The sequence below is a fragment of the Nicotiana sylvestris genome, chromosome 3, assembly GCF_000393655.2.
Source record: "Nicotiana sylvestris chromosome 3, ASM39365v2, whole genome shotgun sequence".
NCBI classification, from domain to species: domain Eukaryota; kingdom Viridiplantae; phylum Streptophyta; class Magnoliopsida; order Solanales; family Solanaceae; genus Nicotiana; species Nicotiana sylvestris.
The window spans coordinates 126,815,933-126,840,299 of NC_091059.1; the positions used below are offsets into that span (position 1 = coordinate 126,815,933).

The following is a 24,367-nucleotide window of genomic DNA, read 5'->3' on the forward strand; positions in this document are numbered from 1 at the left end:
CAAAGAAACAAACCTCTATGTATGTATATTTAGATTTCCCTATACTATTCCCCGAGAGAAAATCAAAGGTTAAAGGAAGTTCGATCTATTAAGGGGCATAACAACTTCCTCTTCAACATGTCGCAAGGCTCATTAACCAAGATCCGAGTACGGAAACTATCTTTAATTTCCCCATGAAACCTTTGACAAAGGCACCACTACTCAAAGTGAGTTTGCTTTCGTACAAGGAGTATTCGTTATTAAAATAAGTATAAGGTGATGTTAATTTCACATGATATCGCAATAATGACACAAAAAAGGAACTTCAGTGAGAAAAAAATTGAACATAAGAATTCCATGTGTGTTTTAAACAAACGGCATCTAGACGCATAGCAACAATTCTGATTTCTATGAGGAAACGATATTTACAACGCTTGTGAAGGCAAATTTAACAAACACGCTTGCTTGATAGATTAGTTTTTTTTTTTTTACCAAAATCCAAGTATAAATTCTTTAATACAATTAGAGAAGAATATAGTTGGGCAAGGCCGAAAGGGAAGGGTGACAACTTGGCTAAGTTTAATTATTGTTGAGATTTCCATCGAATGGCATACAGTCCTCTCCATTCAAGAATGAACTTAAGTTTATGATTATATTCTTTTATTGGTTAGAAAATCCATGTAACGACCCGGCCGGTCGTTTTAAACTTCAACATACCGTTCGGTGGTTTGAGTTCTTGAGTAGCTTCATATGATGTATTGTGTCTTGCATGCATGGTCGGTTTCGAGCTATTCGGGATTGAAGAGTTGGAAGCGTTAACCAAATTTGACTTTTGTGCATTTGACCTCGAATCAGGATAGTTGACTTCGCATTTGTGAAGTATTTATCGCATTTGCAACATTTCCTGGGGTTGGATAGAGTTCGCTTTTGCGATCTTCTAGTAGTCGCAAATGCGATATTTACAACTTGTTTATAGTTGGGTATTTCGAGACTCGGTCTCATTTTATCATACTTTGAGCCCTAGACTCGATGGGAGGCGATCTTGAGGGGAGATTTTCATGGACAATTATTTTCTACGAGGTATTTCATCTTAAGAACGTTTGCTTTTGTACAAGGTATTCATTATTAAAACAAGTATAAGGTGATGTCAATTTCACATGATATCACAATAAGGACACAAAAAAAGAACTTCAGTTAGAAAAAAAATTAACATAAGAATTCATGTGTGTTTTAAACAAACAGCATCTGGATGCATAGCAATGGTTTCTATGAGGAAACGATATTTTCTACGCTTGTAAAGGCATATTTAACAAGCACGCTTACTTGATATTTCAGTTTTCTTACCAAAATCCAAGATTAAATTCTTTAATAAAATTTAGAGAAAGAATATAGTTGGGCAAGGGAAGGGTGGCAACTTGATTGTTGAGATCACATCAAATGGTATACAGTCCTCTCCATTCAAGAATAAACTTAAGCTTATGATTATATTCTTTTGTTGGTTAGAAAATCCCATCATTTAAAGCTGCTCGAACCAAAGAGAGTTACTAAAAAGCAAAGGCACTACCATGTCTGGAACAGCAGAGAACAATGTCTGATTATTTTGAGATGACATCAAATACTTCACAGTCCTCTCCATTCAAAAATAAGTCCATTGCACCCCACCTTCTCCTATAAGTACAGCTTATGGCTATCGTATATATTTTCTTCAATTGGTCAGAAAAATCCCATCATCTAAAGCTGCCCCTTACTAGAAAAGCATAAGACAGTAAATCAGGAACAGCAAAGATCCGAGGAGACACAATATCTCTGAACTAGTTCGTGCGTGAATGCATGCTGCACCAAGATATCACTTAGACATATTGGAAGTCTTAGCATAGTTTGTCTTTAAGGACATTAGAGTTCAAAATGACTAAAGGGCAGCCCAATGCACTAAGCTCCCGCTATGCGTGGGGTCTGGGAAAGGCCAGACCACAAGCGTCTATTGTATGCAGCCTTACTCTGCATCTTTGCAAGAGGCTGTTTCCACAGCTTAAACCCGTGACCTCCTGGTCACATGGCAGCACTTTACCAGTTACGTCAAAGCTACCGTTCAGAGTTCAAAATGACTAAAAGACAAACTGTTGAAACAATTGAGAAGAGTGGTGGTTGGCTTATTCTTGTCCGAGTTGTACATTCATGATGGTAGGGACCTAACATTAAACAAATATTGATAGTGGAACTACGAAAATAAACAAAAAGACAACAGTTGAATTGACCCTCTCCCATTAGAAGTGCAGGGTCCGCAGAAAATCCAAAGAGACTCGCAAGGACAACATCAGCTGATGAGGACCTAGCCATGTTCCTTTAGGAGGAGGCTGCAGGCATTAGCCTGAGATGGAACATCTTGGAAGTGATGGGACAATGTCCTCAAAGAACCAATTTCATTTGAGGACTCATACAGTAACATCTCTAAGCAACAAGTTAAAATACAGTGATAGTATAAAACTTTCTTTATGATGTTTATATATACTATAAAGTTAAATCCTTAACTTGAAGAGCCAATGACTACATCCAGTTATGCAGGCTTTGGATTTCACTAGTCACCACCCAAAAGGGAAAATATAAGATCATTAAATTAGAAAAGATAACAAAAGCGATGTAATTACAAACACAAGTTCCCTATATATAAAATTCAATGCCCTAAAATTGTAGAGAACTGCATCAAATTTTTATCGAACTCAAGTTAAAAAGCAAAGGGAACTGGCAGATTTTTCTCAAACACAGACTAGGACAAGGATTTAATTTATCTAGTTCTAGCTTAATTTCTCTCATCTGAAGCAATTTAAGCTCGATTTTAAGAATTCCTAAGATCACAAAACTACATATTTTCCAAATATATGACTTCTTCCGGCACAAATATTTAGATACAGACTCAGTTTACTCTTATGTATAGTGAGGGTCCAAGAGATGATATTTCTAAACTTTCGACTGAAAAAATTACTCCTGTGACATTTCATAAAAACAAAGTACCAGCACCTATCATTTTAAGGTGGAGGGTAATCCAATTTGAGAATAACCCACTTTGGTTGAACATGGAATGGGTTTGATTCAACCAAATTAAGCTGAAGATTTCTCTACGCTAAACTCATGAAAAAGAATTAGCATACTTGCAAGATGATTTATAGTAGCCCACTTGCCCAGCACACACATAATCTGTAAATATCCCAGGATTGAATTCTCTGTTTTACCTCACGACAACCTAAAGATCCTTTTCTATAACTTTTTTTTCTTTTTGGATATGTTTTCAAGCTTCTCTGACAATCTTACAGTGATCTACTGGAGTAAATCCAGTCACAAGATTCACCTATCAATGCACAATATGAACAATGACACCCCCATTTCCATATAGCCTCTTTTTCTGGACAAGTTAGAGCTGAAATAGTTATGGAATCTCGTAAACTATATAGAGCCAAGATTTCTAGCAAGAAAATCTCTTGACATTTGCTTACTAATTTTGATCCGCCCTTCATCGTTTTTTCACTTGTGGTCCTTTATTTAGAAGCTGGCTACTTGAAGAAGAGATTATTGAGCTGTTTGGAAGACAAGTTTGACCACTTATCCACCCAGACCAGCTTCAATTTTGTGTTATGCATTTTTCTTGTACAACTTTGAGGTACCCCATAAGTGAACTTGCTCCATAGTATAACATATGGATAATCCATAGTAGAAAACTTCATTGAAAACCTCACTTCATATGAGCGATCCTTGTTCCATTCCATCTACTAACGTGAAAGAAAGCATTTAGGTTTAGTGAGGAAATTGAGAGTTTTTTATCCCAAGATAGATTCAACCTTAACATTAATGCAGTATTACATGACTACTTTAAGCAAAGGTCCCGTGCTTAGGTAAGATTTCCGCAAATGCTGGGCAGAACAGTATGTTATTCGTAGTGTCTATAAGCTGATATATTATATCCAACACATTAAAATAACTACCATAACAGCAAATAGTTAATAGAATAAGTCCTTTTATCCTTACAGTTTCTTATAAAATAAAAAGCCATTGTTTATGGAAAGTGCTCATCCAGATATAGGATGATAACCTTTCAAGGCATAGTCTTCAATAATGCACAACAACACCAGGAAACAGATTTTAGTATATAAACTATGAAGATGAGGATCAGAAAGAAAGATGCCCAAAAATCTCATTAAAACCACCTAAAATCGACTAGTTAATTCATAAGGAACTTGAGTGAGCCCACAAATATGTCATCACAAATAGCCAGTACGAGCACGGGGATGGCCACATAGACTGGAATAAGCTGTCTAGAGTAGCTGAGACAGCCCAATTATTTTGGCCAAGATAGACAAAGCTACCACGGAAGATCATTCAGAACTATGAACCATGCAATATAATTACCGACAGAGTAGGAACCTATTTAATTAATAGAACACACAGTTAACTTGGAATATAGCTCAGAAAAAGAATGCATAAGTTAGTTGGAAATCTTGACTTCTAATGTGGGAAAGAGGATGCCATAAGTCAAAAAGGTTGACTGTAAAATAAAAAAATAAAAAAGCTTCTAGGAAGAAATTAAAATATAGTGCAGCAGCTTTCTATTGATTAGATACTTCAGTCATATGTTTTAGTTTTATCGGATAATTTACATGATTCTAATTTCTGGTCCCAGAAGACTGTCTACATGCAACCAAACGAGGACGAACCATATATCATGTAAAATTCAGGAACAAAGGAAGCATCCAACCTGCTACAACAGTCACAAAAAGGCTCCCCAACTAAGCAATTGTAGTTGCAGATATCTATGTCTTTATGTGATGACGGTTGGCTTTTCTCTTCCTGTGAAGTCGTTTAGTTTTGAAACAGAAAGAGCTAGATCTGCAAAAGATATCTAGTTAAATTTTCGAGGAATGGGAATATTACATAGTTAAGCTCGTAGATGAACAATCTAACCTATCAATGGTTTCAATGCAATTTGTGCATCCATGTCATGTTTGGATACATCCGGCTCAAACTGTTCAATGTATATTCTAACTGTTGCACCAGCAGACCCAGTACCCTGTAAAGTTGAGATTTCCACTGATAAACTACAGAGAGTAGTTTTTGGATAAAATAGAAGGGAATGGTGACAAAAACCCACACAACATAATAAGATGTTAATCCCTCTACGTCAATTTCAATGTCTCATTTGCCCCCTAACATGCTTTTCAAGATGAAAACTTGATAGAAACTAGCTTATTGAGTTGGAGACTATATAGATTTTTTCACAAATAGTGGTTTGGAAATAGATTGTGGAGCTACAATTTAGTTTCAGTTATTTAGACTTCAGAAATGTAAAGATGAGACCAAAGAACTTCCCATTATGTAAAATAGGTAGTGCGTTCCCCGGGGGAAGCAGATTTATTTTTGAAATGGGGATGAAATCAAAATGACACTCAATTTGAAACAGATGGTTATACTACTCCTATTCTCAGGGATTTAACATAAGGAAAAAATGCAAACCGATAGTCGAAAGATGATTCGGGATCCGTCACTGAAAACAAAGCGAACCCCCTGTTTGGATGCGACACTTCCATCAACCTGAGAAATGCACACAACTAATCAAAAAATTCAACAGTTGATAGTTAAACATTCTCATATCTAAGAAATCCCACAACTTACAGGATCAGTATAGGTGAAGTCATCAGCAAAATCTAGGACATAATTTCCTGCAAGAGAACCTTCAGTACTTAAAGAACTTAAGATGTTGTAAATCTTGGAAAATTTAACTTAAAAATGATAACTTACCATACTTATCACCGGCCTTGCTTTTAGAAATCAAATCTCGAAGGTACTCAATCATCTTATTTGCCCCTTCTGATTCACATTCCTGGTTAGAGAATTATGGCAAATTGTTGCAATTAAACATCATCTCAACAATTAGGTAATCCATGACACACCCCGGAAGACAACTAACATAGATGTAATAAGATGTTTATCAAATACAGAAAGTCATCACATAACATAATGTGCTTACCTCATAGTCATATCTTGAAAAGAAATTCCTTCCATAAGTGGCCCAGTGCTCCGTCACAACATTAGCAACAGAAACCAAATTCTCCCCTGATCTTTTATCCTTGTTTCGATATGCAAGTATTGAAAGCCAAGCTAAAACAGCCCTATAGTTACAAGTTCAAAAAGTGAGAACAAAAAGAATTGATTGTTGTTATACTAAGGCTTGGGGAAAGTATAAATTGTAGCATGGAAGAGAATGTAAATAGCAACAACTCATTTTGGTGATACAGATTAAGAGAAGAATCTCTTAATGATGAATAAGCTCTCATATGGCCATAGGGTCTAAGCAAGGACATATAGCAATATCCAATGGCATTTAAGATGAAATGGAAGGGTAAACCAACAACAGTTCCACCGGATGAGAGTTGAGTAAATTGGTACAGTCAACAATACTATCATAGTATTACTAACAATGTAGGAGATAAATGTTCTCATTCTTATTTGCCTTTATTCCACAACATCCAGATGAGATAAACGGAAAAAACACATTGAAACTAATGTTTAACCAGATTTGATGGTCGCAAACTAATTAAGAAAGGAGTTTTCATCATCGATGAACATAGAAACATACCATATACCATCTTTTTCACGGATGTGGTCAGAACCTGTCCCAAAACTTTCCTCGCCACAAATTGACAACTTTCCGGCATCCATAAGATTACCAAAGAATTTCCAACCAGTTGGCACCTAAGAGGCATAGTTAGAAAAGAATAGTTAAAGAATGCAACATCATCAAAAAGTAAAGAGCAGTAAACAAGTTCAAACCTCATAAAACGGAAGGTTTAGCTTTTGAGCAACGCGATCTAGAGAACCACTAGTGGGCATCGATCGAGCTAAACCCTACAAGATACATGTGTCAATTGTGGTGTGCAAGGATCAAAGCCAAGGTGCATGAAAAACTCAAGTGCTTCTACCTTAGGACCGGACTGAAAATATGGAATAGCGTCTTGGGCATTGGCAGCAATAATTGCAACAGAATCAGATGGAGTAACAAAAAAGCGTCTTCCAAGAATCATGTTTCTATCACCATCCCCTGCGTAAGTGTACAATTGAAAATCAGACTTTGGTTCCACATGGCAGAAGATTGCAATATACAATCAAACTAACTTAGCATAGACACGATATGAACTTTCTTATTATATAGGACATGAACAATAGGAAGAAGTTAATGTGGAACTTCACTTATAGCTAGGAAATAGATAATTAGGCAGACATAAAAATATAAATAAGCTGACATGAAGCTCAAGTCGTTGATGTATATTATTCATCATTATGTTTCTTCCTGTCCCTCAAAATCCTCCACGTTGTTTCTTATCAACATGTACAGCCAAGGGGCACTTAATAAAATTAGTGGCTAAAGTCAAATCTTGATAAGTGTCTTAAACATATACACACAAATATATGCAAGAAGTTAGTGTTGCCTTTTTTTTCGTACTTGTTTATAGTGTAGTATTTTTACAAGAGATAAAGCCTTTAAGTTCACAACAAACATCTAATAGTATATCATTATTTAGATGATTCATTCAAATTAATAAGATGTTAGCCATGTGTTTGCAATACATTACCTTGGACCTTGCTATAAGAAACTTTTTTACTTATATGAAGATTTTTAGTAGTTTAATTCAAAGTTCTAAAATATTTATATAGTCTTTAAACTTTCTTTATAAAGATTTTGTACTTTTTTCCTCTCTTTTTTATGAAAAATAAAATTATAAAATCTACTATTAAAAATTCTTCGGGCCTAAAGCAAACGCTTTACTAACCTCACCCTTGAGCCTCCCATGTGTACAACAATTAATTAAAATTGAGTCAAATTTGGATCCATGCTGATTGGGTTTGAACTACAAACTCTTTCCTTTTTCTCATTATAATTGAGCTTCAACAAGAAGAACAAAATGCACCTTCAGTACTACTTATCAGATTTTCATTTGTACTAACTTCCTTAAGAAATTATTCCAAGTGAAACACCCCCCAAACCCACACAAAAACCTTAAGAATAATTAAAATTTGTCTTTCGGTGTCCTGTGTATGGAATATGAATATATCTTTCTGCTTTGCATTTGTCAGTGAAATTTTACACAATTAACTGCATAGAGAATATAACAAGCCCCACTAGAAAGGCTCCATATTCAAACAACAAAAGATAAAATTTCAAGCAAAAAACAGAATGCATAACATAGCAAACTGAAATAGCAAGAGGACATTTGTGTGAAGTGCTATGGGAACTGCCGGTGAAGACAATGCATTTGATTGCTTACTATCTATGTAAAGAACTTTTCTGGTATTATCTATTCACCATTTCAATAAAGGATGCACACCACAAGATTACAGCCAAAACTCCACCACCAATCATCAAAAGACAAATTTAGTATTAGCCTATCCATCTTCAACTAAATCTGTGTGCATGCTTCAATATTGATGGTTAGGTTGAATTGGTGTGACGCAACCATGCAATGAGAATGGAGCTAACTATTGCTTCGCCTTCTACTAAAGCTTAGGTAATATCCGTGTGATTCATAGACTCTGAATTCGATGACACCCAAATCAATGTATTATAGGTGTAATTTCCTTTTCCAGCAAGCATTCTGAGACCCTCAAATCTAAGGGAACATGCAGCGAGGCCTCTAAGTAAGAGCACCATTTTCCAATACTACCCACAGGATATTCATTATGATTCTGTTACTGGAACTGAACTCAAAGGTGTCTCAGATTGTATCCTAATCCCTCCCATAATAAGAAAGGTAACTTACAAATTATATTTAAATTAATTTTTGTTAAGAAAATAGACCTTGAGTCTAACTTAACTTGAAAAGCTAGCTCAAGTAGAGGAGAATACAGCCCATCTGACTCTAATACCGCGTTAAGAAAATTGGCATTGAGCCTAACTCAACCCAAAAGCCAAAAGATGAAGATTATCCAAAACCATAAGGAAACTACAAACCAAAAACTCAACAAATGTGAGATTCTTGCAAATTTCACAAACATAGAAATTAGGAATTCCTCCATATTCAATTGTTTTTAAAGTGTTTAACGTCAATAAAAGCCAGAACTAGATTAAATTAAAAAGGTCAACTCTATTTGAGAATGGTAACATATAAAAAAAAGTCAACCCTATTTTATTCCACCAATGAAACAATTTTTAGTCTAAGTGATTTATACAAAGAGTAACTAATTTTTAAATAGCTACAATTTATTTGAGCTAATACTAAAGCCCATAAAGAGCATGGTAAAAGGAAAAAGGGTTTTCTAATAGGTTAAAAGCAAGAAAAACTTTATAATTGAATTTGTCTCTTTCAAATTTGGAAACTTCTAAGAAATATTAACGAAAAACTAAGAGACAATGCACCAACTCCTTTCGAATTGAATGCATTAAAAGAAGAGGAAGTCCCTATATAGACGCCTGAAACAACAACAACAACAACCCAGTATAATCCCACTTAGTGGGGTGTGGGGAGGGTAGTGTGTACGCAGACCTTACCCCTACCCGGGGGTAGAGAGGTTGTTTCCAAATAGACCCTCGACATCCTTCCCTCCAAGAACTTCCCACCTTGCTCTTGGGGAGACTCGAAGTTTAACTTAATTTCGTAAATTCCAGATTGAATATTCCACTTGATACTATTTTCATGTAATATGATGACAAAAGATTTTCAGCAATTTCATTATGTATGATTTTGACATACTTTGGAAATATCTCTTTCTTTTAAAAGTTTTGAAAATATCTCTTTCTTTTAAAAGTTTTCACTTAAAGCAGTCTTACAATCAAGAAAAATAAAAATAAAAGAATCTTAAAAATGAGAAAAGACATTAAAAAGATCTGTTGTACCATCCCTCTGTGCATTGCATAGACCATTTGGATAAAGAGAAATAGGAGATGTTTTGATGACAGGGTTTGTTCTAATTATTCCTTATAAAGGAAATTGCTTTTAAATCTCTTATGGAGTTAAAATATTTGCAAACAGAACATCATGATTTAGCTTATGACAAGCAAATAGGTTTTAACCTTTTCTGTTAACATCTAAAATATTCTTGGTCATTCTAATAAATAAACGATAATCAAACAACGTCAAGAGGCTACATTTTGCACGCACTCAACGGTGTAGCCTAGTGGTCAATGAAGCTAGATTAAATTCTATTTAAAAAAGATAGATGGCGTTTGGGCCAATTGTCATGCACCTGACTACTTCACTGGTGATTAGTTACCTCCCACTAGCACATTTCTCGAATAAGTCTATCCAATAAAGCTTAGGCAGACAAAAAAAAATCACTTAATGTCTATTTGGAAGGCTACCTTGTAATGGATTTGGGTGTAATTACACGGTTTAACATGTTTGTCTGGCCAAGTAATTACTTGACCAGCTTGGAATTGGAGTGCAATTGAGGAAGAGCAGTTTTTTTTTTTTTTGAATTGATAACTATTGTATATATTATAAAAATCAGTACATAGGTTGCACTGGAAACCAAATTTACATTGAGAGAATTTGAAGATATTCTAATTCAAAACCTAGCAGGATCCTAGTATGTCTATGATTGTCAATGTATCTTCTGTGTACATCTGTTTGCACCAAAAACAAAATAGAAGAATACAATTGAGTTTGATCTTCTGCAGTGGATTGCTTCTGTCTTCAAAACATCTAGTGTTCCTTTCCCTCCAGACTGTCCACCAAATACATGCCGGAACAGTCCTCCATCTATCTCTGCTAGTTGCTTCAGCTCCAGTTTCTTCCCAACTATAAATGACATCTTTAATCCTGTATGGCATTGACCATGAAATACCCCTAAGATTAATAAAGATTTTCCATAGTTGGTCTGTAATCTTGCAATGTAGAAACAAATGGTTGACAGTCTCAGCATTCTCCCCACACAGAAAACATCTTGAACACAGTGATATTCCCCTTTTTATGAGATTATCCTGGGTTAAAACCGCTTCTTTTGCTAGTAGCCAAGTGAAGCAAGCTACCTTGTATGGAATCTTTGTTTTCCATATATGTTTCCAAGGCCATGTGTCTACCTGTTGATTGTCATGATTCAGAATCTTATATACATCCTTCACTCGGTACACCCCTCTGTTGTTCCTCACCCACCATATTGAATCCAACCCTTCTTGTAATCCTGTAAATGCTTCCAGCTCTTTGTAGAGGTCAGTTAATCTTGTTATCTCCCAGTCATTCAGCTGCCTTCTTAGAGCTATTTCCCATCCTTGACAACTCTTCATTTCAGCTACTGTCTTAAGCTGGTTTTGTGCTAACCCGAACATATCTGGGTATCTTTCCTTTAAGCTTCCAATTCCTAACCAGTTATCATTCCAAAATGATGTGTTCCTTCCGTTGTTCACTCTTATGGAGGAGTGATTCTTCATTATTGGCCAAAGTTCTCTGATGGATTTCCACACACTAACTCCCTGTGATGTTCTGACTTTTTTAGACACCCAGTTGCTTTCTTCACCATACTTTGCTTTGATCACTTTGGACCATAAAGATTGGGGTTCTTTGGAGTACTTCCATAACCATTTAATTCTGAGAGCCTTGCTTTGGTTCTTCAAATTCCTTATCCCCATTCCACCTTGTTTTTTCTCCATTGTTATCGTCTTCCAATTGACTAAATGGAAGACCTTTTTCTCCTTATTGCCTTGCCAAAGAAATGTTCTTCGGAGTTTGTCCAATCTCTGTAAAACGCCTGCTGGAATTGGGAACAAAGACATCATGTAAGTAGGTAGCGAGTCTAATACTGAGTTGATTAGAACTAGCCTACCCCCCAATGATAGGTATTGCGATTTCCATCTTGACAACTTCTTCTCACACTTTTCTATGACTGAATTCCAGATTTCTTTTGATTTGGACCTTGCACCAAGAGGCATCCCAAGGTAAACTGTTGGTAGGGACCCAACTTCTCCTCCCAATATCTGAGTCAGTTGCCCCATGTTGTCAACTTCATTAATAGGAAAAATATTGCTCTTCCTCCAGTTAATGTGTAATCCTGATACTCCCTCAAATAGGACCAAAATGATCCTTAAGAATCTAAGTTGTTCTTTTTCAGCATCACAGAAGACTAGAGTGTCATCTGCGTATTGGAGATGTGTGATCTCTAGATTGTTGGCCTCACTCCTGTTTACCTCAAAGCCTTTAACCCATCCACTGACTTTAGCCGTTTTGATCATGTTGTTCAATCCTTCCATGGCTATGATGAATAGGAAAGGAGATAAAGGATCACCTTGTCTGAGACCTCTGTGTGAATGAAAAAAACCTTTAGGACATCCATTTATAAGAATGGAGAATTTCACAGTAGATATGCAAAATTTCATCCATCTAATCCATTTTTGCCCAAAACCCATTTGTTCTAACATTCTTAGAAGGAAGCTCCAGTTCACATGATCATAGGCCTTCTCGATATCCAATTTGCATAAGATTCCAGGTTCTTTCTTCTTTATTCTTGAGTCCACAGCTTCATTAGCAATCATCACTGCGTCAATTATTTGTCTTCCTTTGATAAACGCCATTTGTTGAGCATCGACAATTTTCCCAACCACCCTCTTAAGTCTTTCAGTTAAAACTTTTGCGAGTAGTTTGTAGAAGCTCCCTATCAGACTGATCGGTCTAAAATCTCTCAATTCTTTCGCACCTGTCTTCTTTGGAATCAAAGCTATATATGTTGCATTGAAGCTTTTCTCAAACATCTCCTGACAATGAAAGTTGTTTAAAGCCGCCATGATATCTTCCTTCAAAATGTCCCAGCATTTTCTGAAAAAACCCATTGTGTATCCATCTGGCCCTGGAGCCTTATCACTTGCACACATCTTCAGGCTGCTCAGCACTTCTTGTTCCTCAAAATTACTCTGTAAAGACTCCCTTTCTGATTCAGTAATGCTTGAACTATTTTCGAAATTGACTGTTGGTCTCCACTGTTCAGGTTCTGTGTAAAGCTCCTTGTAGAATTCAATGATCTCGGCCTCTATTCTTCCTGGATCCTCGATTACTTCATGTCGAATCATTATTTGGTCAATGTTGTTGTTTCTCTTGCGTGCATTTGCAGTCCGATGGAAAAATTTTGTATTCCTATCCCCTTCTTTGAGCCACAAAGCTCTTGATTTTTGTCTCCATGCCGATTCTTCATTCTTGAGTTGCACCTCAATCTCCATTAGAGTGGCTGCTTTCCTGACTGATTCCTCCTCTGTCAACGCTCTTAGTTGTTGCGTTGTCTCAAAATCTGCTAGTTTACTTAGCAAATTTGATTTCTGCATTCCCAAATTGCCTTCGTAGCTTCTGCTCCATCCTTTTAGCTTGCCCTTGAGGGCTTTTAACTTGCAAGCTAAAATGTAATCAGGTCTTCCTGAGAATTCAAAAGATCCCCACCACTCTCTAATTCTGTCCTCAAAGCCTTCCACATTCAGCCACCAATTTTCAAACTTAAAGTATGATTTAGCTTGTTCCCACGCACCACAGTCTAAAGCCACAGGTGAATGATCCGAAATCAACCTTTGTTGGATAGATTGCTTGATGTTTCTGAACCTTGCATCCCATTCTTCTGAGATGAGAAATCTATCGATTCTTGACGCCGCTGTATGATTGTCCCCTTTGAACCAAGTATATTTTCCTCCTTCAAGTCGTAGATCTATCAACTCCATATCTTCTATACAATCCGAAAACTCCACCATCGCTCTGGACCTCCTTGAACATTCCCGTTTTTCAGAAGGGTACCTTGTAACGTTAAAATCGCCACAAACCGCCCAAGGACCTTCCATCAATCCCCTCACTGCACCAATTTCTCTCCATACTTTTTTCCTTTCTATTCTACAATTTGGAGCATACACTCCTGTTATGTGACATTGAAAGTTCTGTAGAAGAGCATCAAACTTGCACGTCAAAGTATATGCACCAGTCTGTAACACCTCCCCTTTCCATACTCTGCAATCCCATAACACCAAAATCCCCCCTCTCGTGCCGCTCGCTTCTAAACATGCATACCTCACCCATCTACCACCCCATATTTGCCTGACTATTTCCTCGATATCCCCCTCGACTTTTGTTTCTTGCAAGCAAATAATGTCTGCCCTCCAATTCTGTACTTGACTTTTTATTATCTCCTTTTTCTTCTTATCGTTTAATCCCCTTACATTCCAGGAAATTACTTTGATCGTCATATAGAAATGATTGATAGATCCCTTCCCCTACTTCTTTTCCCATCACTCTTGAATTTGACATCGAAAGAAGTTAACCCTTTTAATTCCAATGATCCTTTGAATCTTTGTTTCTTCACCTCCAACTCTGTCTCCACCCTTCTTACCTTTCTGCAGCTGTCAATTTGCATTAGCAACTCCAGTGCTTCTTCTTCATGACCTTGAAAATCTACTCCAAACATTTTCCCCAATTTGATCATATTTTGATGGACCCATATTGTTGCATCCATGTCTTTATCCAGTGATGGAATGTGCTGCTGAACCGCTATAGGATTCACCTCCTCAATTTCCCACTCTTGAATAGAGCTAAGTTGCTTTAGGTGTTCCACAGTACTTCCCACCTGATCATTCCCCATCTCTGAGTTTATGCTTCGCTCCCCTTCCTTCTGTTCCAATCTTGCCAAAACTGCTCCTCCTTCTGACTGATTGCAACTGGTAATTGTTTCCTTTTGCATACTTTCTAGATTCACATTAATGATTTGGTCCCCTGGAGAGTACTCTTTTGCCCCCGAGTAAGAGGGTCCTCCCATTTCCTCAGTAAAAGGCTTCAGCCCAGTATCATCAGATATCTCACACGAGAGGTCATTAAAAATGACTTGTGCAGCCATATCGGGGTCATAGGATTTCAGCTTGTCTTTTGACACTTTACTTCCCTGATTCATCGAGGTTGAACCTTGTGTAAATTGTCCACTTGCCTTTCCTTTACCAGTGTTAAGCTCATACCGTGTCTTTCTTTCAGCCCAGATTGGGATGAAAAATTTGGTACCGTTTCTTTCAATCCCCACCTCATTGGGAGTCTTTCTGCCATCACCAACAATTTTGATTCTTGCCCACTTAAGATGGTTTTTGAGATCAGTTTCTTCTTCTGTAGCTAACCATCCCCCGCAGAGATCTCCTATTTCTTTGAAGATCTTTTGTGACCATAGATGTAAAGGAATCCCTATGGCTCTAATCCAGCATGTTTCCTCAATTTGTGAGTTTGGAATGCAACCGGCATTATGATTCCACCATTCCAGATGGAGTTTGAATTTTTTCCATCTCCATTCTCCTTGCACAATCTGCTCTGCCATGAATCTGTTTGGAAATTCGAAAAGAAACTTGTTTCCTGTCATTTCATATATATTAACACCGTATGCTTTGTTCCATGAAGCACTCGCCCATCGCCTTATATCTGCTAAAGTGGGTCTCTCATTGATTTCTTTCCCAAAAGACCCGATAATGCATCTTTTTAGTAGGCCTGTATCCTCTCCTCCAGTAGGTTCCATAACAGAGATTTCCCCGTTGTTCGTGTTGACCCTTGCCTCTCGAAGTGTATTGGACTGCCATTTACTCTCCTTAACTACTTGTGCATACGGGAGATTTTCCACATTGTTTCTGGGTGGTGCTATGGAAATCTGCCTGGTGGTCTGATAGATGAATCTTTCTATCTTCGCTGCTATGTCTTTCCAGCCAGAGTTCAGAGTTAACTCTGGGAGTATTATCACTGACCTCCCTTCTCCCTTCAGTGACAGAATACTCATATATCTTCCATGCGCGTTATATTTCCTAGTACAGAAGTGTTCTGTCATTTGTTCCTTGTACTTCCATCTCTTCACTAGATTGTTTTGATCTGTCGAGGCTACATTAAGTGCAAAGCAGATCCATTCCATTGCCTTTCTGCCCATGGATGATCTTCTCATCATGTTGCGACTTCTCTCAACCCATTCAAACCATGTGTCTTTGTTAGAGTTCCATCTGGTGATGTCAAAGGATTTGAATCCTGCGTTGAAATATATCCTGTTGTCTCTCATATTGTACTGAACCAACTACTCAGCTTATGAAAGTTAAAGTTTGTTTGGAAGTTATCCCAGTGAGCTAGAAAAACTCGGAAATGAAAGAGGAAAAAACCAGAATCAGAATTCTGGAAGGTTCCTACCAACCGGTAAAATAAAAGTTGTCGGAATTCAGAAAGGATTATATGGTTGTGGTCGGAATTCCTTGTCCAAATGAAATTTTTTGAAAAAGTGGCCGGAAAAGTGCTCACGCGCCGGCGCGTGGCATTGTCCTCGCCGGCGACTGGCTGCGCGTGGGGGCGCGTGGGTGTGATTTACCGGAGCTATTTTCAGGGGAGTGGTCGGAATTTGATCGGCGCTTTAATGGTGTATATGGATTCACAGAAAACCTTGTTCTCAGGCTCCTCGGGGAGTGTGCCTGAGAGCTTTAAGAAAGAAGAGAGAGAAAAAAAGAACACAATACTAGTAAAAATTTTTTGTCTCCTATTGCAGAATTTGAGGAAGAGCAGTTACACTCTTCAATTCTCAAAGGTGGCAAAGAATTGGTGGTAATTACATTCCAAATGACTTTTCAAATTCTTCCTTTTTTCGTTTTTTTTATATTTCTTATATACACATATCTTTGTCATATATTACAACTAATTTACATGTCCATGTCCATCTAAAAAAAGTTTATTTAATTTTTTATAATTAGCTTTATTTAAAATACAAAAAAATAAAACTATGTAATTGCACTTGTCAACCAAACATGACACTAAAAGTTATGTCATAATTACGTAATGGCAAACAAGCAAATCATTATGATCACTATATTGGGTAATCCCTAGTAATTACACATTAGTTTCCAAACAGGCTTCTAGTCATTCTTTTTTGTCTATGTTGGGATATGAACCCTAAACTCCCTTGATGTTCACTTACTTCATTTACCCTTGGTGATCTCTTTCTATCTGACTAAGCTTGGCGGTCATATTTACACGATACATACGTTGATAGGAGTCACGGGTACAAGGCGAAATAGTTGAAGTGCATGTACGGTGACTCTGGCACCACTTTCATTATTATAAGAAAAATGATACATGTAGCACATAAACAACCATCTTGATTACATGGGAAGAAAGCCAACTAGCCAAGAGAGATTAAGACAGTATAACCAAGAACTACAAATTATGATACAGTTGAAATACTAAAGAAATGGCCTTAATGGGATAAATTAGAAAAACAGCACAGTAGAATAGTTGGTCTTCTAAAAACTCTTCAGAATCATTTCTAAATAATTATACAAGGAAATATCCAGAGACATTATAATGTTTCTTCTCATGTGTAATAAAGTTAGAAATTACAACATTTAATTGATTATGGTCAGGACATTTTTATTTTCATTCTCCATTAGAATCATGTGCAAAGCGATGTGTACAAACTAGTGAAAGGAAAAACCAAAGTTGCTGTGATTAAGCTTTCAACAATGGTATAACCATGCAATTGAAAGAAAGTGACCACTTAATCTTTGGAGAGACTAATTGTCCTGCTCCTTTCTTTCTGATCTCTTTCCATTTCAGAGACTTTGGGGTGGCGTGGTGGGAAGGAGAGAGGAATATCTAACTAAATGTTTTCTGATGGCTTCTAATATTGATTCTCTTCTAATTATTTTTCTTTCATATAAGGTTCTCATAAATTTTGAACTTCATCCAAGCATATCATATATGTTCTCCAGTTAATTGAAAGACAACTTTTGGTGAAGTGTTGAACAAGAAGGTTTTTAAGCATACCATCACTTGCAGCACCAAAGTCGGGTCCATTCTCGCCATACAGGATATTCACCAAATCCTTGGCATATCTTGACCAAAATAACTAAAATATATTAGTTCTTTTCAAGAAATTAAAGCACATCTACTTCAATAAAATGTTCTTTTCTTACGTAAGGTTAGGGTCTGGATGACCATGCCCAAAATCCTCCAGTGGCTGTCCATTTGCAATAGACTCCTACATAACATACAAAAATGATAAAGCTACAACCTAGAAATTGCAAGATAGTCCAATAGCTGAAGAAACAACTTCACGGCATACATACCAGGCTAGCTCCTAGTTTGTCAACAAAAATGGGCTTTGCATAAGCCCCTGTAACTGCATGCATGGCATCAAATGTAAACCTGTCAGCAGCATCAGACATTAATAAGCATATGCATGAGTAAAGACATCCGGCGGAGAGAAAAAGGGAAGGATACAAAATAATAAATATTGTCCTTTAGTGTAAGCTCATTTTACTGAGTATCGAGATTATGCAAGAAATTTATAACTTATTAAAGTTTATTCATTTACCTACAAAATTGCATTTGAATTGCTATAGACAGTTACACAGTGATTTCTTCGTACAGGATTTCTCCTTCCTTACAAAGACAAAACAGGCATAGAGATAAAGTCATAAAGTAACTAAGTTAATCGATAAGGTTGAACTACCCGACAAAATATATTTCAAGAGGAACATCCACCATAGAAGAATGCACCATAAGTCAGAGAGTAATTTGACTTCATTTGCATAAACAAATTGAAACTCAAGAGAAGAGCTGAGAAAATACAGTACTCTTAAAGTGGAAGCCAAACTAGAGGTAAAGGTTTACTTATATTATAAACTTGGTTCCTTTTATAAATTTAAGTAGGTAATGAATCGTACTGGAGAAGAAGGATCCGTTGCGAGTCTCTCTCTCTCTTCGATAACGGTAATATCTCCACCTTCCCTTCCCTTCTCTTCATCTTCTCCGGCAAATCCTCCGGCAAACCACAAAGCCGACGGCACTCCCCAGGTGAGTATTCGTCTCCTTTCTCTCTCCTTCTCTCTCCCCGCGTCCCTCTCTTTCTCTATCCTTTTTCCTCCTTTCTCTCTCCCCGCGCCCTCTTTTTCTTCCTCTTTCTTTCTTTCTTTTAACCCTAGCAGCAGTTAGGCCGGTGGTCGGCGACCTACCGGCGTCGTCTCATCTTCCTACTGCTGTTCCGATCCAACCAGACCACCCTCCTCTGTGTTTCACTTTCTTCAAACCTTTCCTCGCCATACTACTCTGTCTCGGACCGGCACTGTTTTCCGGCGACCGTTCCGGTGACAGTCCCCCCCCCCCTTTTTCTTGGTCCCGTGGTGTGTTGTGTGCGTTTCAGGTAGCACTTTTGGTGGCTGTTTGGTGACAGGTGGGAGGTGCACGGGCAAAGCAGAGCAGGCCATTTGGCAGTCACAAAGGGCTGGACGTTGGGTTCCAAAGCACCCGGGTTATATTCACGGGAATTGTTGCGGCTACTCAGGCAAGCGCGAGGCATACGGGCGAGTAGAATGAAGCATCACCGGGCGCATCAAGTCATATTTCCAGGTTCTTTCCATCGGGAGTTGGTACCTCCCGTTTTCTTGTCTCTTTCTCTATGTTAGTTAATTTGTGGCTAGTTAGTTAGCATCACTTTAAGCATATTATTAGAATTCTTGTAGTTGCAACCGGTTATTTTATAGTTTGGGTCCGTGTTAGTGTCTTCCGAAGTTTGGCGTAGGTATAGTGGTTGTGGTGTGGGATGGTAGAGTAAGGTCATGTCCTCGAGGGGTACCGGGTGTGAGTAAGGGGTGGGGAGGGGGTCAGGGGTTGGGACGAGAGGAAAGGAGGGTAAGGGGAAAGAGGGAGCTTGTAGATTGAGGATCGGGTCGTGGAACATAGGCACGCTGACGGGTAAGTCTATTGAGTTGGCAAAGACTCTCCAGAAGAGAAAGGTTAATATAGCTTGTGTCCAGGAGACCAGGTGGGCAAGGACGAAGGTGAGGAATGCGGATGGGTATAAGTTGTGGTACTCTGGAGTCGTGAGGGGTAAGAATGGAGTGGGTATCTTAGTGGATATGGATCTTAGAGAGTCTGTGGTTGAGGTTAGGCGAATGAATGATCGGCTAATGTTTATTAAGTTGGTGATCGGTGAGTGCACCCTCAATGTCGTTAGCGCCTACGTCCCGCAGGCGGCTTGGATGAGGAGATTAAGAGGCGTTTTTGGGAGGGCTTGGACGAGATTGTGCGTAGTATTCCACCTACTGAGAGGTTATTTATTGGTGGGGATTTCAATGGCCATATTGGGGCGGCTGCTGGTAGTTATGGCGAAGTGCATGGTGGCTTTGGCTTTGGGGATAGGAACGGAGGAGGTACTTCACTGTTAGACTTCGCTAAGGCCTTCGAGTTGGTGATTACGAACTCGACTTTTCCGAAGAGGGAGGAGCATCTGGTTACTTTCCTGAGTTCAGCGGCGAAGACTCAGATCGATTACCTTCTCCTCAGAAGGTGTGATAGAGGGTTGTGCAAGGATTGTAAGGTTATCCCGGGAGAGACCCTCGCGACTCAGCATAGGCTCTTAGTGATGGACATCGGCATTATGATGAAGAGGAAGAAGAGGTATGCTCGTTGCCGACCGAGGATTAGATGGGGAGCTTTAACCAAGGATAAAGCCTAGGAGTTGGAGGGGAGGTTATCCGCTATGGGAGCTTGGAGGAGTAGTGGAGACGCGAGCACTATGTGGTCGACGACAGCAAACTATGTGAGGGAGGCGGCGAGAGAGGTGCTAGGTGTATCGAAGGGCTTTTCTAGCAGACACCAAGGAGACTGGTGATGGAATGACATAGTCCAAGGTAAAGTGGAGACGAAGAAGGTAGCATACGCGAAGTTAGCAGGGAGCACAAGCGCGGAGGAGAGGAGTGCGAATAGAGAGAGGTACAAAGTGGCTAGGAAGGAGGCAAAGCTGGCGGTTACGGAGGCGAAGAATGCAGCGTTTAGCCGCCTATACGAGGAATTAGGGGAGAAAGGCGGGGAAAGGAAGTTATTTCGGCTGGCTAAAGCGAGGGAGAGGAAGGCTCGGGATCTGGACCAAGTAAGGTGCATCAAAGACGAGGGTGGTAGAGTATTGAGGGGAGAGTCCCAGATTAAGCAGAGATGGCAGACGTACTTTTATGGTCTCCTAATGAGGAGGGGGACCGGGAAATAGCACTAGGGGACTTGGGGTCATTCGGAAAGTCTCCGAGAGTTTAGATATTGCAGGCGCATTAAGGTGGAGGAGGTCGTGGGGGCGTTGCGTAAGATGAGTAGGGGTAGAGCGACAGGGCCAGATGAAATTCCGGTTGAGTTTTGGAAGTGTGTGGGTAGAGCAGGATTAGAATGGCTGACTCGGTTGTTCAATGTAATTTTTAGGACGAAGAGGATGCCGGAAGAATGGAGGTCGAGTACAGTGGTACCATTGTACAAGAACAAAGGAGATATCCAGTGATGTAACAATTATAGGGGTATCAAGTTACTTAGTCATACCATGAAAGTCTGGGAGAGGGTGGTGGAGGTGAGGGTGAGGAAGACGACGTCTATATCCGACAATCAGTTTGGGTTCATGCCGGGCCGCTCCACTACGGAAGCTATCCACCTTATTAAGAGGTTGGTGGAACGGTACAGGGATAAGAAAAAGGATCTGCACATGGTGTTTATTGACTTGGAGAAAGCGTATGATAATGTTCCTAGGGAGGTGCTCTGGAGATGTTTTGAGGCGAAGGGTGTGCCGGTAGCCTACATACGAGCGATCAAGGACATGTATGATGGAGCAAGGACTAAGGTTAGGACGGTGGGAGGCGACTCAGAGCATTTTCCGGTTGTTATGGGATTACACCAAGGCTCAGCGCTTAGCCCATTCTTATTTGCCTTGGTGATGGATGCTTTGACACACCATATTCAAGGGGAGATGCCATGATCCATGTTATTTGCTGATGACATAGTTCTAATTGACAAGACGAGGGCCGGTGTTAACGAGAGATTAGAGGTTTGGAGACAGATTCTCGAGCCTAAGGGTTTCAAATTGAGCAGGTCTAAAACAGAGTACTTGGAATGCAAGTTTAGCGCTGAGTCGAGGGATATAGGCGGGGACGTGAGGCTTGGGTCACAGGTCATCCCCAAGAGAGATAGCTTCAAGTACCTTGGGTCGATGATTCAGGGGGACGGAGAAATCGACGAGGACGTCACTCACCGCATATGGGCGGACTGGATGAAATGGAGGCTTGCATCTGGAGCCTTGTGTGACAAGAAAGTGCCACCGATACTCAAAGGTAAGTTTTATAGAGCTGTAGTTAGACCGGCCATGTTGTATGGGGCAGAGTGTTGGCCGGTTAAGAACTCCCATATCCAGAGGATAAGAGTAGCAGAGATGCGGATGCTAAGGTGGATATGCGGGCACACTAGGATAGACAAGATTAGGAATGAAGATATTCGGAAGAAGGTGGGCGTCGCTCCTGTGGATGACAAGGTGCGGGAAGCGAGGCTCAGATGGTTCGGGCACGTGCAGAGGAGAAGCCTCGAGGCACCGGTGAGGAGGTGTGAGCGGTTGGCCGTGGTGGGTTCGAGAAGAGGTAGAGGGAGACCTGAGAAGTATTGGGGAGAGGTGATCAGGCAAGACATGGCACGATTGCACATTTCCGAGGACATGGCCCTTGATAGGAAGGCTTGGAGGTCAAGCATTAGGGTTGTAGGATAGGGGTAGTAAAGCTTTCCTTACTTCATTCCGGGGGTGAGGCGGGGTTGGATTAGGGTTGGTCTTAGATGGCTTGCAGTTTATATTGGTCCCACACTATTCTTGTTGTTTGTCTTAGACCCGGGCCTTAGATTATGGTTACTGTTATTGCATGTCATTCATCTTTCGGTTTTTATGTTTCTGTTACTATTTCGATTTCTACTGGATTTACTAATGAATTCTCTCCTCTTGTTTTTGTTTTTTTTAACTCTGTTTTCGTCTTATCGAGCCGAGGGTCTATCGGAAATAGCCTCTTTGTCCCGATCGGGGCAGGGGTAAGGTCTGCGTACACATTACCCTCCCCAGACCCCACTATATGGGATTTTATTGGGTAGTTGTTGTTGTTGTTGTTGTTGAATCGTACTGGAAACAGGTTTCAGTTGAAAGAGCATCTTACTGGAACACTAAGAGAGATAAGGAATTCTAGAGGTGTTTCTACATCATATACATTCAGTAAAATACACCCAAATGCCAAAATATACAAGCATTTATATCTAAAACCATGTATTGGCATCACCTAAGCATCTCCGACTCTTCTGTGTCCAAACTACCCTAGACCAAACGCAGGAACTGTATTTCACATACTCCTGTTTCATTTGTTAACTATTCTTCCTGACCAGTTTAACCTCCCTGCATCACCCGATTCAGCCTATCTAGGATCAAAAACAAAATGCACAGCTACCTTGCCACTGCACAATGCATCAGTATATATCTTCATTACACACATATAACATCTGGCATAAATCTTAATGCTGCTAGTGAAACACCTCATGCTTTTCAATCCAACAAAACCCAACCACTTTCGGAGGAGCTTTTGTTCTCTAAATGATTTGAAAGGCCATTTAACTGAGGAGATGTAAGATAAAGATAGAAGCTTATACCCTACCTTCCTGTCCTTCTGGTGTTTTCAACTTAAAGAATCTGGTACAGTTGGTGAAACTCGTTGTCCTTCAAATTTTTCAAGGTCTAAGCTATCCTCTCAACTTCCTAATCTTCCCAGTTTCTTTAAAAATCTGGTTCCCATCCATGAGTAGAACTGTACCAAGCAACAGTAGCAAATCCAGGATCTCATCTTTCAGAGGTATGTGGTGTATCAAATCATCAAGCCGAAGTCTCAACTTCCTTCCATTACCTACTGAGAAGCTTCTTCTTTTTTTTTTTTTTGGGGGGGGGGGGGGGGAATGGTAACAGAACTGAGAAGCTAATGTTTGGAGGGAATTCCTTCGATAAGTTTCTTATACTCTTCCATAGAACCAATGCTATATCACCATGTCACTAGTCTTGTGCACCAACTCATTACTTCATATTCTTGCATGGATAAGCTGCTTCCAGAGTTCTTCTGATCCCAACTCTATCTCCATAACCACTTCGATAGCAAATTTTTGTTAAGCAACCTCATAATTCTACCCCTAAGCCGCCAAATTCGTTTTATGAGTCAATTCATTCTACTTAACCAAGGAAAACTCTTCCTATCCTTGTTTCCTTTTGGAAAAATCCTTTTTAAGCTTGTCCGGTTTCTTTTCCACTTCAATAGGTAGTAAAAATAGAGACCTCACGTAGGTTGGAATACCATCCAACACACTATCGATAAGTGTGAGTCCTCCACCAATCCACCAAAGATAAATATTGTTGTGTCCAATTTGGTATACACTCAAACTGCTCCCCCGCTCCTTTCCAAACAATTGCATCCTTATGTTTAGCCCCAAGAGGTAGTCCTAGATATGTACTGGGGATTGGCGAAAAATCAGACTTCGTAATCCAATATTTCGCCAGCTGTTGGAATATTCTAGAGATCATTAACTAGATAGAGGCAGTTTTTTGCCAGATTATTATTGTTATTAAGTCCTGA

At 39.3% G+C, this 24,367-nt stretch overlaps 1 protein-coding gene across 2 annotated transcripts in view; it reads right to left on the minus strand.

The window, feature by feature from the left end:
* Nucleotides 1-1,436: 1,436 nt before the first annotated feature.
* Nucleotides 1,437-24,367, minus strand: part of LOC104232687 (phosphoglucomutase, chloroplastic) — a 28,931-nt gene continuing 6,000 nt past the window's right edge. The window contains exons 11-23 of one of the 2 annotated variants that reach the window (XR_011406178.1): nucleotides 18,041-18,119; nucleotides 17,888-17,952; nucleotides 17,739-17,806; nucleotides 6,945-7,063; nucleotides 6,796-6,870; nucleotides 6,602-6,717; nucleotides 5,993-6,134; nucleotides 5,764-5,845; nucleotides 5,638-5,684; nucleotides 5,479-5,556; nucleotides 4,930-5,035; nucleotides 4,724-4,854; nucleotides 1,437-1,726 (exon numbers count right to left, since the gene is read on the minus strand). Coding sequence is in view for 1 of the 2 variants with exons in the window: in XM_070170997.1 (XP_070027098.1) it covers nucleotides 4,787-4,854; nucleotides 4,930-5,035; nucleotides 5,479-5,556; nucleotides 5,638-5,684; nucleotides 5,764-5,845; nucleotides 5,993-6,134; nucleotides 6,602-6,717; nucleotides 6,796-6,870; nucleotides 6,945-7,063; nucleotides 17,739-17,806; nucleotides 17,888-17,952; nucleotides 18,041-18,119 (1,045 nt within the window). In the remaining variant the exon portion in view is untranslated. Of the gene's footprint in view, nucleotides 1,727-4,538; nucleotides 4,855-4,929; nucleotides 5,036-5,478; nucleotides 5,557-5,637; nucleotides 5,685-5,763; nucleotides 5,846-5,992; nucleotides 6,135-6,601; nucleotides 6,718-6,795; nucleotides 6,871-6,944; nucleotides 7,064-17,738; nucleotides 17,807-17,887; nucleotides 17,953-18,040; nucleotides 18,120-24,367 lie in introns of those variants that run through there. The other variant, XM_070170997.1, reaches the window with a different exon arrangement.